The sequence below is a fragment of the Carassius carassius genome, chromosome 6 (assembly GCF_963082965.1).
Source record: "Carassius carassius chromosome 6, fCarCar2.1, whole genome shotgun sequence".
In the NCBI taxonomy this organism is placed as follows: Eukaryota; Metazoa; Chordata; class Actinopteri; order Cypriniformes; family Cyprinidae; genus Carassius; species Carassius carassius.
In genome coordinates, this window is record NC_081760.1 from 36,043,049 (window position 1) to 36,060,048 (window position 17,000).

The window sequence follows — 17,000 nt, forward strand, 5'->3', positions numbered from 1 at the left end:
TTATTTATTTTAGATTTCTAGATTTTTTATTTTTTAGATTAGACCAGACGTATTTTCAATATTGGTCAAACTGATTATAATTTTCATTATTTTGTTGGTGCTCATCAGCAAGACAGAGATTTCTGAAAGTTGCACAACTCAAACTCATGAATTTCAGCCTTCATGAGCAAAATCAGTATCAAAATCAGGGGGTATTAATTAGTCTTGGTTTTATATGTATATATAAAAAATATTATTCAGCAATTTTTTTGTCATTTGGAAGCTGCATTTAAAATCCACTTGGCTCAGAAATCTAAAGGGGGGAAGGCACCCTCACTTTGAATGGGCATGTCGCCTCGATTCATAAGTCTCAGTAAAAACTGTGCCACACAATATCCTCAAACAGAATAGCTAGGGAAATTTAATCTCCAAATGTTTACCTGAATTCACTAGTTTATACATGACATTTTAGCATGCAGGAAAACATGACAATGTCACATTTCACCTCAAAATTTAACACACACACACACACACACACAAAGAATGATTTATTTATTTAATAATTTTCATGAAGGAAAAAAAAAAAGATATATATATATATATATATTATATATGCATGTGTGGGGGGAAATTTTATCTATCATGTTAATAATATCATTATTCATCATTTTAGGGTTAAATATGACCCTGATAGGTTTTGTGATTTTTATTTATTTTCTTTCATTGTCATAACAATCATGTTAATTTTTAAATGTTTAATTAAAATTTTTACTACTTGAATTATTTCTAGATTTTTTACATTTTCAGTTCTTAAAAAGTAGACTACATTTCTCAACCTTTCTTGTGATTTTAGGGTTAAATCTGACCCAGACGTGTTCTTGACAGGTTTCACGTTTGCCCTAATAATGATCCCAGATACACAGACCGACCTATTTCTCAATTACCCTTTTTTAAAAGATAGCCACCTTTCTGGAATGAAACATAGGGTTTTTAATACAAGGTTATAGCATGAGTCTTAGGACATGAGCTTCATAACATGACCCCATTTGAGGTTGAGTTTTTAACAGCCCTCGGAAATCAACTGATGAATGACCTTTCACAGCCATTCAGACGCCCGCTTTCATACAGAATAATATCGAGCGGACAGATAAACCCCCGGCCGGCCAGCGTCCTCTCACCGCAGCCTGCAACATGGTGTTTGAATGAATTCAGTTCATTTTAGATATTCCACTGTAAAAATAGCAAGGGGACTGGTCGTTCATATTCATGAGTAGCTGTTGCATAGCGTCTGTTTAGAAAGACTGGAAATGCTCCAAAACAAGCATCTGCTCGGTCGATTTCTGCCACGTTCTGTTCAGAAGCTCAGTGTGTCGACACACTGATTGAGATAGCCATCCGAATGCATTTACTGCTGAGTCATGGGAAAAACGCAGGGAAGAAACGGCTCATTCAGAGTAACTCTCACTCAGAGTCGTGCCAGCATTACTCATACAGACTATCATAAAACCAGTAAGCTATTTTTAGCACCGTCCAGCTTTTTATGTTGGTCACAAATCAGAGGATTTCTTACATACGGGGTGAGATGTATGGGAGAACTTGGGAGAAATAAAGGCAGAACAAGACTGAGACTGTGTTACAGCTCCACCGCTGCTCTATTTTGACTGATCACCCATGAAAAGAGTCGGCTGGCGATGTCTGATTCATGAATGAATCCTTCTTTTGAGTTGGATCGTTTCAGTGTATGTATATGAACCGGTTCACAACATTTTTTTTATTTAACTTGCGAAGGTGAAAAAGCAGTTTCTGATTCATAGTGAGATGAGGAATAATGCTAAGAATCAATAATGTATGACAGTTTTTAACACATATTTATTTAACTTTGTTTTCAGCAATGGGCGCAAATGAATGTCAGAATTGTTTAATGTGCAGAAAATGTATATTTAAGGCTTTTTTATGATAAATTTTCCTTTGAACTTTTTATTTTTATTTTTACCCATGAGTTAGCTGCTCATAAATGTTTATTTTATTTTATTTTATTTCGTATTTTATTTTATTTTTCAATTTGTTTGTATTTTATTTTTAATTTAATTATGCACTTTTTGTGCATAATTAATGCAGTTTTTAGTTTTGTATTATATTTATTTAATTTTAATTTACATTTTTCAAGTTAGCTTCATAGTTTGTCTATTGTATTTTTAAATATAATTTTGTGTTTTATTTTATTTTTTAGTTAGTTTTATAATTTATTTTTAAATTTAGTTATTTCATTATTTCACATTTATTTTATTTTTCAAGGAAGTCATGTCAAGGAATAATAAACTGTCAAGGAATAATAAACTGTGAATCTCTGTGCTCTTAAGCAAAGATGGCAGATTTCACTTCAGCCCAGAGAGCTGCACGGGTCCGATTTGGTAAATCCGCACCCGCCCGTACCCGCAGTGCTTAAAACCGCACCCGACCCGTTTTCCGACAGCAGCACTAATTAAAATCCCAACCCGACCCGACCCGCTTAAAATAGAACCGACACCCGACCCGCACCCGAAATCAAATCAGTTAAGCCAATCACATTAGACACACTTTTTTCAAATTTTAATGCCAGGTCATACAGAAGTTATTTATGGAAAACTCTTTTTAAAAGATATTCGTTTTTTATACATTTTATCTTAATTTTGATCAATGTTTTATCAATCGATTGCCCGTATTTAATAAATAAGAAGCAAATATATAGCAGACAATGTAATAACCTTAGCGTAATTGACAGAATTACAAAAAAATATTTTGCTACCTAAAAGTTTAATATTTTTTGTTTCACGCATGCATGCATGTCTATTTCCCTTATATTAAATATAAAACGCATGTGGACTGATATTTTTCCAATGTCTGGACAACTTTATTAATGCAGTATATAAACAGACGTTTCAATATATTGGTATTAAATGCATTTTCTGAGAATTTATATTTCACGCTTTTTACTGCAAATGTCGAAATACGTGCTCTTTGGTCCATCAGTGCTTGAGTCACTGATCACATTAGAATAAAATATCTCATAATAAGATACAAAATTGACTGATTTATGAATGTATATGCATAGTTCTCATCAGTCGGAAATACAGATAAACACTTTCATTTGTTGTATTTTTGATCCTGAAAGAAAACAGAACAACAGAAAAGAGCGAATCATACCACCGTCTGAGGTTGTGCTTCAAGACGAACGGTTCACAGCTGAGCATCGTGAGAGGCGGATCTGCGCCAGAGCGCACATGTGAATGAACTGCACAAAGTCATTTTCAGATGCAATTTTAAAAAAAAACAACAACCCTGGATAGCCTAGATTAGGCCCATATTCACAAATGTGTTAGCTATGGAATGAAATATCTGATATTCCGATTGTCAAATACATGCAAGTAAAAGTGTATTGTTGTTTAAACACCTTTATAACGATCGCGTTAGTTGAGCTGTATGCGCAATATAATTTCATGACACAAATTTTGAAATAGGCTTAAATCAAACACATTTTAATTCAGATTCTGTATATATATATATATATATAAACGGAAAACAAAAACAACGAAAAAAAACTCATGCAGCCATTCGCGCGGTTGTGATTTTTTAAAAAGTGGAACGTAGGCCTATTTTTACGTTTGCACGTGACTGTTTTGAACCTGTGTTTAGACCCGTGTTTCCCCGGTGTCTGACCCGACCCGCACCGCACCCGTATCCGACACAGTTGGATATTTTTCATCCGTTTCAGCCAAATTTGCGGGTCACCCGAACCCGTGCAGGACTCTACTTCAGCCGAGAAACTGAGTGTGACGAGTGGGGCGGGGCCGAGAGACGTGGGAACAGAGCCCACCGGTCTCGAGTCCCACGGAGGAGATGGAAGGATATAAAACTGGAGCGACGACAGTGAAGGACGTGAGAGGACCAGGCCTGGATTTTAGTTTGTGTTTTGGTTTTGATTTGTGCGCGTCAGTCGTCCGTGAGGGGCTGACGCACTGTTTTGTTTTTATTTATGTCATTAAAGTCTTGATTTGATTGTCCGCCGGTTCCCTCCTCTTTCTTCCCGTGATCATGGAGTTTTAATTTGCTACACTGAGCTGAATGGCAGTGCTCTCTTCAGGTGTTACAGATGATTTAGTTGACACAGAACCCAGCATGTCGGCTGGTGAAGAGTAAGGTTCGTTTCATGCATTCCACTGAAGGGCTTCTTTTCAATGTGAATCTTCATTTAGCTTTTCACTTCTCTCCCTCTTGAATATCTTGTACAAATTCAACCTATCTCTGTTCTTTAGTGAGCGGCACCAATACAGTATCTTGACTGTCAAGTCTTCTCTGTGTGGAAAGCACTGCATCCTTGAAATGTCCTCTACCTCAAAATGAAGACATGTATGTCGTTTTGAAAGAGAGATATTAATTTTGCCTCTCTTAATTGACTAATAATTGCTGTTAGTCACAGTGGGAAATAGTCTGAGAGTCAGCTGCGAGGTTAAAGGCATCATAAATCATCAAGTCTTGTGATGCTGTATGTGAGAAGATTTATGATTCTCACCACTGCTGCTCTTACACTTTACCCTTTTTTACACTTTGCAGGACTTTGGTACATGATACACGTGCATACATAGTTTGCTCAAAAGATGCCAAGACTCAGTTACTATAATTGAAATTTCACATTAAAATGTGCAACAATGGCTGGAGCCATTTCCCAGAAGTTAATAAGAAACAAGGCATCATGACTGTGTTTATTAATTTTGTTACAAGAGCTCAATAAATATAAATAATATTGAGTAACTTGCATTTTAGACATGAGACTGACAATTATGTTGTCTGTTTTTCAAACACAAAATCATTCTTTGATAATTCAGAATTATGACATAATAGGAAATTGTGTCAGAATTAGTCAAAATTATGACATGAAAAATCAAGATTGGAGAAATGTTGAAATCAAGAGGTGAAAAGTCATGATGCCGATTTTGATGTTTTAACTCATAATTATGACTTGTAATAATTTGAATTCTTATTTCATAATTGATGTAGTATCTCATAATTTTTACTTTTATCCCATAATTGACTTATGTCATAATTCTGATTTTTTTTTTTCACATAAATGTGTTTTAATTTAGATTTTTAGCCCATATTTGACTGTCATATTTTTTTATTTTTACCTCAAAATTGACGTAGTATCTCGTAAATTTGACTTTTTATCCCATAATTTACTTTCTTAATATTTGACTTTTTACCTCATAATTGACTTAGCATCTTAAAATTTTGACTTTTTTTATATATCATAATTATGTCCTGAAATCTCATAATGTTGTCCTTGTCATTATGTCATAATTTTGACTTTTTGTGTCTTTTTCTAATTTTTTTTTTAATGTATTTACAATAGCACAATTTTTATCTTATGCTCTTCCATGCAACATAAATTTGTTTTTGAATGATCGATAAAATGACTCACTTGTGAAGACAGTCTCATATATTTTCACATTTTTTGAATGAATTGGATGAATCAGTGTTTCACTTATGTTGCCACCCACCAGCATAACTTGCAGAAAGAGTCACTGAAAAATCCCCTCCCTATATTTATATACACCACCACCATTCAGAAGTTTGGGTCTGTATATGATTTTGAAAATGTTTTTGAAAAAAAAGTGTTGAATATTCTTGTATGGCACAGCGTATGTAGTGACACTGACTTTAAGCAAAAAATATAGATTAAAAAATTGTACCACACCTTAATAACTTGCACTGCCTCTGAAATGACTTTAATTTTCGACTAACATCATTAATGCCTCTCATTTTATTAACCCTCTCCAACCATCGAGCACCATTTTTGCAATGTAATGACTACTTGTATTTGATAAACAGTCCCTGTGTTTCTTTCAATCATGAAATATGCTGTTTCACTCAGAAAAGTGTCACATTACAGAAGTTAAATGGGTTGCTAATGGCGTCTCATTCAGATCTATTAGCATAAAGCACTAGCTCCTCTCATAATAACACTCTCTGATTTACTGTTGTCATAAAGAGACCCAGGGCCAATTAGATTTGTCTAGGTCATGTTCATGGATGGGACATTTGCCAATGTGCCTCTAAAGGCTGACTGGATGTCTTTTTCTCTCCTCCATGACTCAATCGAGCTTCAAAGTTAATTTGAGGTCAATCATAACCTCAGTTATCAGACTCGCTCCAAGTCTGCTGGCACGTGAACAGCCACAGCTGGGGCCTGATCCGATCGTGCCAAACCTGCAGACGGTTACTACTGAGAAACCGAGTAATCCTGATCAATCAATGCTAATGTCTACAGGATATCTTATAGGGGTTTTAGTGACCTTAGCGAGGCTGCAGTGTCAAATTACAGGAGATTTTTGAATCGGAGATTCTGAAGCACTTTATTTATCGACGCACAAATTATGCAAATATACAATTAATATGATTGGATGAAATGAACAGTGTTAGGAACTTTGGAAATGTAATAGGTTACAGATCACAAGTTACCCTATTTAAAATGTAATAAGTAGTGTAACTCTTTCAATTACTTTATTCATGTAATGGATTACATTTGATAACATTTTTGACTAGGTCTACTTTTCTAAATTATTGTTTTTTAATTGTTAATCAGTTAATCAACTCTAAGGCCCTGATGAGGAAGAATGCATTTTTCAAGTTTGAAACTGCACTTTTTATCATTTAGAAAAGAGCAGCGCATTGCGATTTTTTTTTTTTTTTTTTTTTTTTTTTTTTAAAGGGACTGTAAGTAGGAATTACTCCCATCTAGTGGTGAAATTGTATTTTGCATTCAAACTAATTTTGCTCTCCAGCGCCTCGCTTTTTCAAATGCGCGTTGCATCTACGGTAGGCGATATGTACCAAAAAGCTTTGACAGGATGTCTTCTAATAGCACTTCGTTTTGGCGACGATGTTTTCTTCTCCTGTGGCGCGGCATATGTATGGTCCATAATAAGAATGCAATCCAGACTTTTAAACTTGCCGGTGCAGTTTCAAGCGCCTCTCACTGCTCTGCACCTGCGTTTCTGGCTCTGACCGAAAACGCGTTGGCTTAGTACTTTTTGTCCCTCTCTGCTATTATAGTTTTGCAAGATGGCGGAACTACATGGAAGCCTCCGTCGACCTACCCGTCCCATGTAAAGATAATAAATTCTTCATTTACGAGGATTAGTTTAAACATTGGCATAGGTATTTGTACACCATTGAGGGCATATTTATGAATAAAAATATTGATTTTAGATAATAAAATACCTACAAAGTTACTTATTGTCCCTTTAAATATATATTGCTAGGCAACCACCGAATCGGCTGTCCTGTTAGTCTAATCAAGGATTATTGTGTGAATACTCTAAAATCTTTGGTTTGCTGTTAAGTAAACTGTCTATTAGCAAACCTGCTAATTTTTTTATTTCAGGCGCTCTTAGTGCTCCTAAAAAACACAAGGTGCCCGAGGCATATAAACAGAGTGCAAAACACTCACTGCCAATAGAAAGCAATTAAAAAAAGGTGCCTGGTCTGGCCTAAGAGAGGTTGTAGCCTAAAGCTTTCAGACAAGAGAAAACCAATCAAAATCAAATGCAAATTCAAACAAGAGAACCAATCAAAAGCGTCAGAATAGCAACATTTTTCTAAACAGCCTTTAAATGAAAGGAGGCATCACACACATCAAAACCAGACAAAACAACAAATTAATATTGTTCAACATATCCTAACTTTTTACTATAAGTATATAATGTATAAGTAACTGTATTTTAATTACACATTTTTCTCAGTAACTGTAACAGATTGCATTTATTTTGTAATTAAATTACGCAACACCGTTACATGTAACTAGTTTCTTCCCGACATTGGAAATGAAAAAATGTAAGGAAAGTTGATGAGTGAATTTAAATGCTCTCTTTCATGTTCATATTAGCCTGAAGACGTAGCCACACATGCATGGAGACTCATGTGTCATTGTGTTGATGTGTTTCAGGACAGCAGATGATTCAGCTACCGTGGGGACAGTGGTGGTGAGCCGGATGAAGATGGGTGAGATCGAAGATGGTGAGGTGGACCACATTACCGCCGACATGCACCAGAAGGTAAGCTAAACAACTACAACTAGCTACTGTCTCAATAACACTTCTAGTTGGACTGCCTAGTGGAGCCTGGGAAGAGTATATAGGCTTTATGTTTGCCCCACTTATTTATTTACCTTTTATTTTATGAATGATCTATTTGGTTGTTGTTGTTGTTGTTGAAATATTTATTTCTATAGCCATTTTTTTTAAGGTAATATTGTGTTTTTGTTATTGATAAAGCTGCTTTCAAGGCAAAATCACTGTATTTTTCATTCTATTTTATTGTAGTCGCATAGTTCATCTAAATAAATGATTAGTGATTTAATTAAGTTGTTTCTGAAGTAAATTATTTAGTTACATGCAATACTTCAATGAAGTGTGTTAGGAGCTTGTTTTGTAGCTAACTAGTCATTTGACTGCTGTTGAGCTACTGTAAATTAAGAGTGACTTTCTTTTTTTTTTTTTTTTGCATATGCATGCAATTTGTAAGGGCTGGCAATAGAAAATCACCTCTCAGGACGTGTCTTCAGCCAGTGAGGGGAAAGTAGAGTGAATATTGTGTGTGGTGTCCCAGAAATTCAATTGCACATTTGACAGAAGGAGTAAAGCATCTGTTTAGAGAGCATTTACTGTGTGTGTGTGTGTGTGTGTGTGCGCGCACGTGTACATGTGCATGTTTATGGAATATTGTGGAATATGGAATATTTTATCCAGTATATGTAGACACATGTGATGGGCATGTGGAAATGAGCTGTATTTGTGTCCTCAGCTGCTTTCGCTCTGTATGTCGGGGGAAAATTGAGCATTATTATTCTTACAGACAGGCTGCATAACACCCTTCATGTCCCCTAAACTCAATAACTTGCAGTGACACAGCCATCAGCAGAGCCCTTTAACCTTCATTAATCAGCATGATAGAGGCACAGACTGAATATATGGAAGAATCCAGAAGGGTGTGAGAATTATGAAGCATTATGAAGATGTATGAAGAACATGAGAGAGATAATGGAGGATATTTCGAATGAGCACCATTTTAATACAGAAAGTTGAAGCGATTTAAATAGAGAATGCATTATAAATGACAATCCTGAATTTGAATTGAGGTAGCAAACGAGATTCAGAATTTATATTTGAATGCAGGAAAGTAGAAATAAATTGTTTGTAACTAGAAAAGGAATGTTTGTTAAGATGAACTTTGTATGTTGGATTGGCAAAACCTTGTCTTAAAGTCTAAAAGTGTGAATAGTATATAGACCTTAGAAACAGATTGTTGAGTTTGCCAAGCTATCATAATAATAGGTTTAACTTTTCAGCTTGAAAAACTCATCAAATCATTACCCATTTTTCATGTGGGGTAGTTTTTATTTGTTTGTTTGTTTATAGGCTTGTATATATTTTTTTACATTTATTTTTATTCATAATTATATTTCATAATAGCCTTTGTTTTTTGTTTTTGAACTACAGTGGAAGAACACTATTCTTTTAAACATATATAGATGGATGGATGGATGGATGGTTGGATGCATAATACATCCAATGGAAGGTGGATGGGTAATGGATAGATAGATGGATGGATGGATGGATGGGTGTATTCATTGGTAATGGATGGATGGGTGATAGATGGATGTATGGATGGATGGGTGATGGCTAGATAGATGGATGCGGGGGTGGATGAATGAATAGATGTGTGATAGATAAATAGATGGATGGGTGGTTGGATGCATGATACAGTAGATGGAAGGTGAATGGGTAATGGATAGATAGATGGATGGATGGTTGGGTGGATTCCATGTTAATGGCTGGATGGATGGATGGGTGATGGCTAGATGGATGGATGGTTGGGTGGATTCCATGTTGATGGATGGATGGATGGGTGATGGCTAGATGGATGGATGGTTGGGTGGATTCATTGGTAATGGATGGATGGATGGATGGATGGATAGGTGATGGCTAGATGGATGGATGGTTGGGTGGATTCATTGGTGATGGATGGATGGGTGATGGCTAGATGGATGGATGGTTGGGTGGATTCATTGGTGATGGATGGATGGATGGGTGATGGCTAGATGGATGGATGGTTGGGTGGATTCATTAGTAATGATGGATGGATGAGTAATGTATAGATAGATGGATGGATGGTTGGGTGCATTCACTGGTAATGGATGGATGGGTGAATGGATGGATGGGTGATGGCTAGATAGATGGATGGATGGTTGGGTGGATTCATTAGTAATGGATGGATGGATGAGTAATGTATAGATAGATGAATGGATGGTTGGGTGGATTCATTAGTAATGGATGGATGGATGAGTAATGTATAGATAGATGAATGGATGGTTGGGTGGATTCATTAGTAATGGATGGATGGATGAGTAATGCATAGATAGATGAATGGATGGTTGGGTGGATTGTAATGGATGGATGGGTGATGGCTAGATAGATGGATGGATGGTCGGGTGGATTAATTGGTAATGGATGGATGGATGGATGATGGCTAGATAGATGGATGGATGTGTGATAGATAGATAGATAGATAGATGGATGGATCCATGGGTGATACATGGATGAGTAATGGCTAGATAGATGGATGGATGGGTGGGTGGATGATAGACAGTGGGTGTTTTTGTATGTCTGTTTATTGGCTCAGAGCCGTTGTGGTTTTATTTTATATGTGGGCTTCAGAAGTGAGTCTTTGTTCTTCATGAGGGAATGTGGGTCAGGCCCGATGTATGTTTGTGGAAAATCTGACACAGAACAAGAACATGGCCTGATTGCAACTCTTCTCTATTTATTTATTTTTTCTTGAGCTGTGTGCCAAGAACTGACTGGAAACTCTGACAGACCCATCCAAGGTCATGAGACCTAACTAGACGTGAAGACTCATCCGTCATCGCACTAAACCCTGATGCAGGCTTTGCATTTGAAGTGATTAGGCTGTAAGCACTGCGGCTGATGTTGATTGAGGGTCGTGTTTGTCTTGAGCTGCCGTGAGGGTCTCTTCTCTCCTGGATTGCTTACACTGGTGCTCAGGGATACTTGGAGAAGTTCTCTATTATCTGAGCAGCGGTGCAGGTGACAGCTTGTCACTGTGTCCAGCTCGTGAGATAGAGAGAGAGAGTCACGGGACGATGTTTTAAACTCTCTGATGTCATCGGCTGTATTTAGAGTAGTAGTCATTATTGTAATGTCTAATAATCGGGACAAATGAGCTTCAGTCTCAAATGCACAATCTTGTTTTTTCCCACAGTGCACGCTGGTGTACGAGTCGTCACATGGAAGGATTAATGACCAAGATAATGGACCAATAATGAATGCTGGTGAGTAAAAAAAAACCAAAACTTTATATTTTGAGTTTTTTGCTCATATGCAGTAAAGTTTCTTATACTTAAAGAAAGCGAGTTTGTGGAAGTGTGTGATTTGAAATATGCCATCTTTGCTTGTGTTGATGAATTTTCACTGCTGGGTTGTTTTGAATCAATCACCTGATGCATAAATATCATGTGACCAAATATACAGTACTCACAGAATGAAACAAATTGTCAAATGACAATGGTGATTGGGTGAGGGCAACATGTGCATGAACACATGATGAATTTGAGCAGTTTGTGATCTCTGCCTCTCTACTCTACTTCTAGAGATGATGCTTGATACTTTTTCTCTGGAAAGCAGAAGGCCTGAGCAAACATCTCCTTTTGCTCGCTGTTTAAGCTCATTACTGTCTAGGAAGCATTTTCTAACAGAGTTGCAGTTGGTTATGACACCCAAGAAGAAGCATCATTTAAACTCTTGAAACTACATTGGCCTTATTAAGTTGACCAAAAATGAGACTAATGACATGTATAGCGTCACAAAAGGTTTCTCTTTTAAATAAATGCTGTTCTTTTGCTCTTTTGTATTCGTCAAATTACAAATTACATTCTTTGTGTTTATTCCTAGAAAAAAAAACCCACATTCATGTTATTTTACGACGTTATGAAACGAATAGTGAATAAAACATCACATTACTATGACCTGCTCTGGTGGACGAACAACATTTTCTAAAGCACCTTTTTTTAAATTAGCTTTTGTTTTTCAGCCCCAGTTTCCTATTCTAGCAAAGTTTTGTTGGAATAAATGGTCCTTAAGACTGAATATGTAATCAAAAATAGTGTTGTTTTAATTTAGCATGTTTGTTTGGTGTATTGTCGGTCCAATTATGTGGATGAGCAATGAAATAATCAGTAATGGATTCATTAAGTAGAAGCAGAAGCAGAAGCAGAATAGAATTCAGTATGATTCCCATCCGTATTGTTGAGATTATGAAGTGGATTTGGCAGCGTTTGATTGCTGTCCCAGTGAACGGTGTGATTGCTGCGGGTAAATAACACCCAGCAGCGGTGTGAAGTGCAGCTCATTATCTTAATTACCTCAGGTAACGTAGCAATAAACAGTATTGGGGGAATGCGATAGTTTTGTGTCATTTCAATTTAGGTGGAAAAGAGAGTTGGGATGTGTCGGATAGTTTTGGCACATTATTAGTGAGTGAATAGACTCGAAGTCTCAGGATGAGAAAAGTTCCCTGAGAAACAAACATTGTAGAAGGTCATTTCTTTATTTATGAGCTGCTGTGATTTGAAGGATGGAGGGGAAGTCGGGAACGGCAGACGAATCTCTCCAGAAGTCCAGGGTGTTGGGTGCTATCTTCGAATCTAATGTTTCACTGTGTTTTTTGTTGACGCATTTGTAACCGTATGGAATGTCATTGTGGCATTCTCGATGGCTGTTGTTTTAATCACGCCGTCAAAATGTGTTAGTCTCTGCTGCTTCGGTAAGAGTGACTAATGAAATTTGTCCTCTTCACCCCAACCCCTGTGCTTCAACTCGAACTCAACGCACAGTCATTTCTCTAAGAGCTTGAGCAGGCAGAGACGCTGCGATCTGATTGGCCGCTGGATTAGAGGGCAGAAGGGAGGGCGGAGTCAGAGGTTAATCCTCTTCTGTGAAGAACTCTGCCCTGGATGAGGGAGTTTGTGTCCGCTTCTCCTCCTCTGGAGCTCACGCATCCATCTGTCTCTGTCTTCACTCCACATCCTCAGCCAACCACCTGTCTGTACTTCCTGCTTCCATTAAGGACACATGCAATGTTTTGGTGGTCATGAATGAGCTATTTTATTTTATTTATTTATTTTTTGAAGAAAGGAAAAGTATTTTAATCTAGTCTGATAATAATATATATATATTAGTACCTTCATATTTATCTTACATCTTAATCTCATCTTAAATTTGTTTTAAAAATATATTATTTAAAAGATATATTGCATTTATGATGTTATATATAATAATGCAATCAAATTAACTATATTAATGTAAGATATATATATATATATAGTATCTTAAGTTGCATTATTCAAAAGAATAACAATTACGCAATATATCTTTAGAAAATTTCAAATAACCTTTTTTAATAACAAAAATGTATAGAAGTGCCAAACATTTTGCATGCAACCCTGTTGCTACATGTTTACCCTGTGACATTGTTTGTTACATACAGGGCCAACAAAACAAAATCTAGCTACTTTCAAGATTTCAAGAGTTTTATTTGTCACATACCAAATTATATATAGCATACATAACCAGCAGTGAAATGTGAGTCAGGTCCGCTCCATGGACAGTGCAATTATTAAAGAAAACAACACAGATGGAAATATACATAAATATAGCTATGTAAGAATGAAATAAAAGTAAACAATAAAAATATAAGAATAAAATATAAAAAAGATGAAGGGTGAACTTTTCATGAAGGGTTAATTTTATGTTAGATAGTTACATTTTATTGCGGGTTTCAGCCTTTATATTTATGTTAGTCAGACTTCTCCATTTTACATATACCCACATTATGTTTCAAAGCCTTTTGTTTAAGCTCTTATGGAGTTATGATAGATCTCTTTTTCTATGTATTTAAGGCTGCAACCACAAAAACCAAAAATGGTGAAAACGTTCACTATTTATGCAACTCTCTCATGAGGAAAAGTAAACGCTCGGGTGAGGCTTGCAGATTTCCACTCAGATGAGAAGCAAGATTTCATTAGGAAATAAGTTCTCCTGCCACAGCCTCACTTCTGATTACAGCATTAAACACATTCTGCGCTCTCATTCACGGCTATCCAGAAACGCTTTCCCCTCCGTCTCTCTTCATAGGACTTGGTTAGCAGCTCTTAAAGCAGTTTTAATAGTGTAGGATATAGTATAAACATCTGTCAGACAACAAAAAACACCATTAAATGATTCGTATAACTCGTGTGCTATATTATCATGCCTTCTGAAGTTATACAATAGCTTTGTGGAAGGAACAGGCTGAAATTACGTGTTGTTAATCAAAGCCTAAATGATCAAATGTAAAGACATAGAGAAGTTGCTGAATCTCTTGCTTAATGTCTCTCTCTCTCTGTGTTTCTCTCTCTCTCCCCATCAGTGTTTAAGAACGCGGTGTGTAAGGTCTACAGGTTTCAGACGGTGGACAGTAAATGGATGTTGGTTCGGGAACAGATGGCGGAGTGTACGCTGTCCTTCAGCATCCCGAAGCAGCTCATCGCCCTCTACATTCAGGAGGACACCTGCAGGTAAGAGACGTTCAGACCCGAGGAAACAGTTAAGCAGACAAGATTGTTAAAGCGGCACAAAAGTTTTATTCCCACAGTGATGAGACTTGAGTGTAATATCAGAGTTAATGTGCCTACTGTATAAAGTTCTGCTCTGGATGTTGAATCTGATGTGAAGAGTTTTCCATCACTGGAAAGATGACAGACAGTCAATACAGTAAATAATTTTTTAGCATTTGCCACATGTTGCAACTTGTTTATTTTGGTAGTTGTCACATATTTCTGTTATATATTGAACTTAAATATTTTTTTTGTCTCTTCTACTCACCAAGGCTGCATATATGTCTATGTAAAATATTGTAAAATGTAATTTATTCTTGTGGGATTCAAAGCTGACTTTTCAGCATCATTAGTCCTGTCTTCAGTGTCACACGATCCAGATTCAGAAATCATTCTAAAGCCCTATTCAGACGGGACTATTTTTACAGGGGGTCATTTGTAAAATCTGTGTTTCACAGACGTACTTGCTGATTTTAATCCCGTCCGAATCTGCCACGTCTGTGTTTTTCTCACACAACCTCTGTTATAATTCCAGAGCAAATGACCTAACTGTTTTTCAGCAAACTCAGTGATCCTCTGAGAAAACAAATCCCATCCGAATGCAAATGTCTGTGATTGCCGGCGATATTTTATTTCACAATGCGTTTTGGCCAACGTGAATTACCGTAGATGCTCTCACCGCGCACATGTTTGAAATATTTTCTTCCCGGCAAAGAAATAATAATAATAGCCATTTAATATTTAGTATTTATTGTGTAATAATACTAATGGTTATCAATCCGAATGACTATATGCAATGCATGCATACAGAGCGAGTGATCTCTGTGACGCCCAGATGTATACATATATATGCTTATGCTTGGTTAGTTAAGTAGTGGTTAAGTCTAGGCATTAATATGTGCTTTATAAGTACTAATAATCAGCTGATATGCCTGTAATACATATGCCAATTAATATTGATAATTGGTCCTTAAAATCAAGTGTTACCAATCTTCTTTCATGCTACAAAGTTTCCCCATTTTGTTTCAGAACTAGAAAAAAAAAAATTATGACAGGATTTTGATTGAGTTTTAAATTATTCCCTGAATTTGTGGTTGTAATGAAACCAATCCGGGGTCCAGATCTAGACTCAGATCTAGAAACGGCCTGTATGAAAGCCAATTATATTTATAAAACCTGCTGTGAATATTATACGAATGTCCTTCTGCAAACAGCATGGCGGCTGAGGTATCGTGACTTTATTGTTACGTAAGATCCCTGGCGATTCCCGCTCCTAGAGAACGGGTTCAAGTGTAGGTTGAGCGAAGCTGGAATTGTTTGGAAGAACGAATTCGACACAAAAGGCAGTAAGAGCGCGATTGTGGAGTGAGGCTTTATTCCTGAGATGGAAATGGCTGTTTTAGAGCTATACTTAGCCTGCACTAAATTATTCAAGGATGTTTAACACTTCAAAGGAGAGTGCCTGTCCTCTCGCTCGGAAACTCAACCACCTCTCTCTCTCTCCTGCTTTTCTTTCATTTTACCGTTGCTTTCTCTGTTGTCTCCATCTCATTGTGGGAGAGTTGTAACCTGAGCATTTAAAGGGGAAATCTAAAAGAGACTGGAGCGAACAAGAGAACAAGGGTGCAACACGAGAAACTTTCTAAAGCACAGCAGTCAACAATACACTCCGACACAACGCATAGATGTTTGTTCAGAACACACACTCCGATTCTACTGGAAAAATAAACCACCCCGGATAAAATTAAGCACTTTACAAAAACCCAAATCCTTAGGAGGATTAGAAGCACCGCATTTTTACCATTACTCACTAGCAAACCAACTTCAATAAATATATAAATGGACTCACCCCACTCAGTCAGACATGGCTACATGGCTAGACATAGAACAATCCCTCTGCGAAAAATTGAACATATCAGACATCCCATTTCTTAGTCAGTCCATTAAACACCACCCATGTTTCACATCATTGACAATAGCCTCTGCTCTGACAGCCTGGTGGAAATATCATCACATCACAAACTCCAATCAGGCCCCATCTGAACTCACCCCACTCTGGAATAACCCTGATTTCACAAGCAACAAAAAAACACTCAATTTCCATAAATGGGCACAAAAGGGCATCTCACATTTAAAGCACATTTTTCAGTCTAACAACTTTGTTTCATTTTCTTACTTAGTCCAAGAGTACGGTATCGGGAGCAATCAATTCTTGAATTATCTGCAACTCAAATCAGCTGTATTATCCAAAATCAACAACAGAACTATCAACATTCACCTTCCTACCGCATTAGCAGATTTAATTAATATATCC

The 17,000-nt window shown here is 36.8% G+C and overlaps 1 protein-coding gene across 4 annotated transcripts in view; it reads left to right on the forward strand.

Moving 5' to 3' along the window:
- Positions 1-17,000, forward strand: part of LOC132142775 (type II inositol 3,4-bisphosphate 4-phosphatase-like) — a 124,885-nt gene that overhangs the window by 42,745 nt on the left and 65,140 nt on the right. For all 4 annotated transcript variants that reach the window (XM_059552885.1, XM_059552887.1, XM_059552888.1 and 1 more), the window contains 3 exons: positions 7,961-8,069; positions 11,296-11,365; positions 14,500-14,647. In XM_059552885.1, coding sequence (XP_059408868.1) covers positions 7,961-8,069; positions 11,296-11,365; positions 14,500-14,647 — 327 coding nt within the window. The remainder of the gene's footprint in view (positions 1-7,960; positions 8,070-11,295; positions 11,366-14,499; positions 14,648-17,000) is intronic.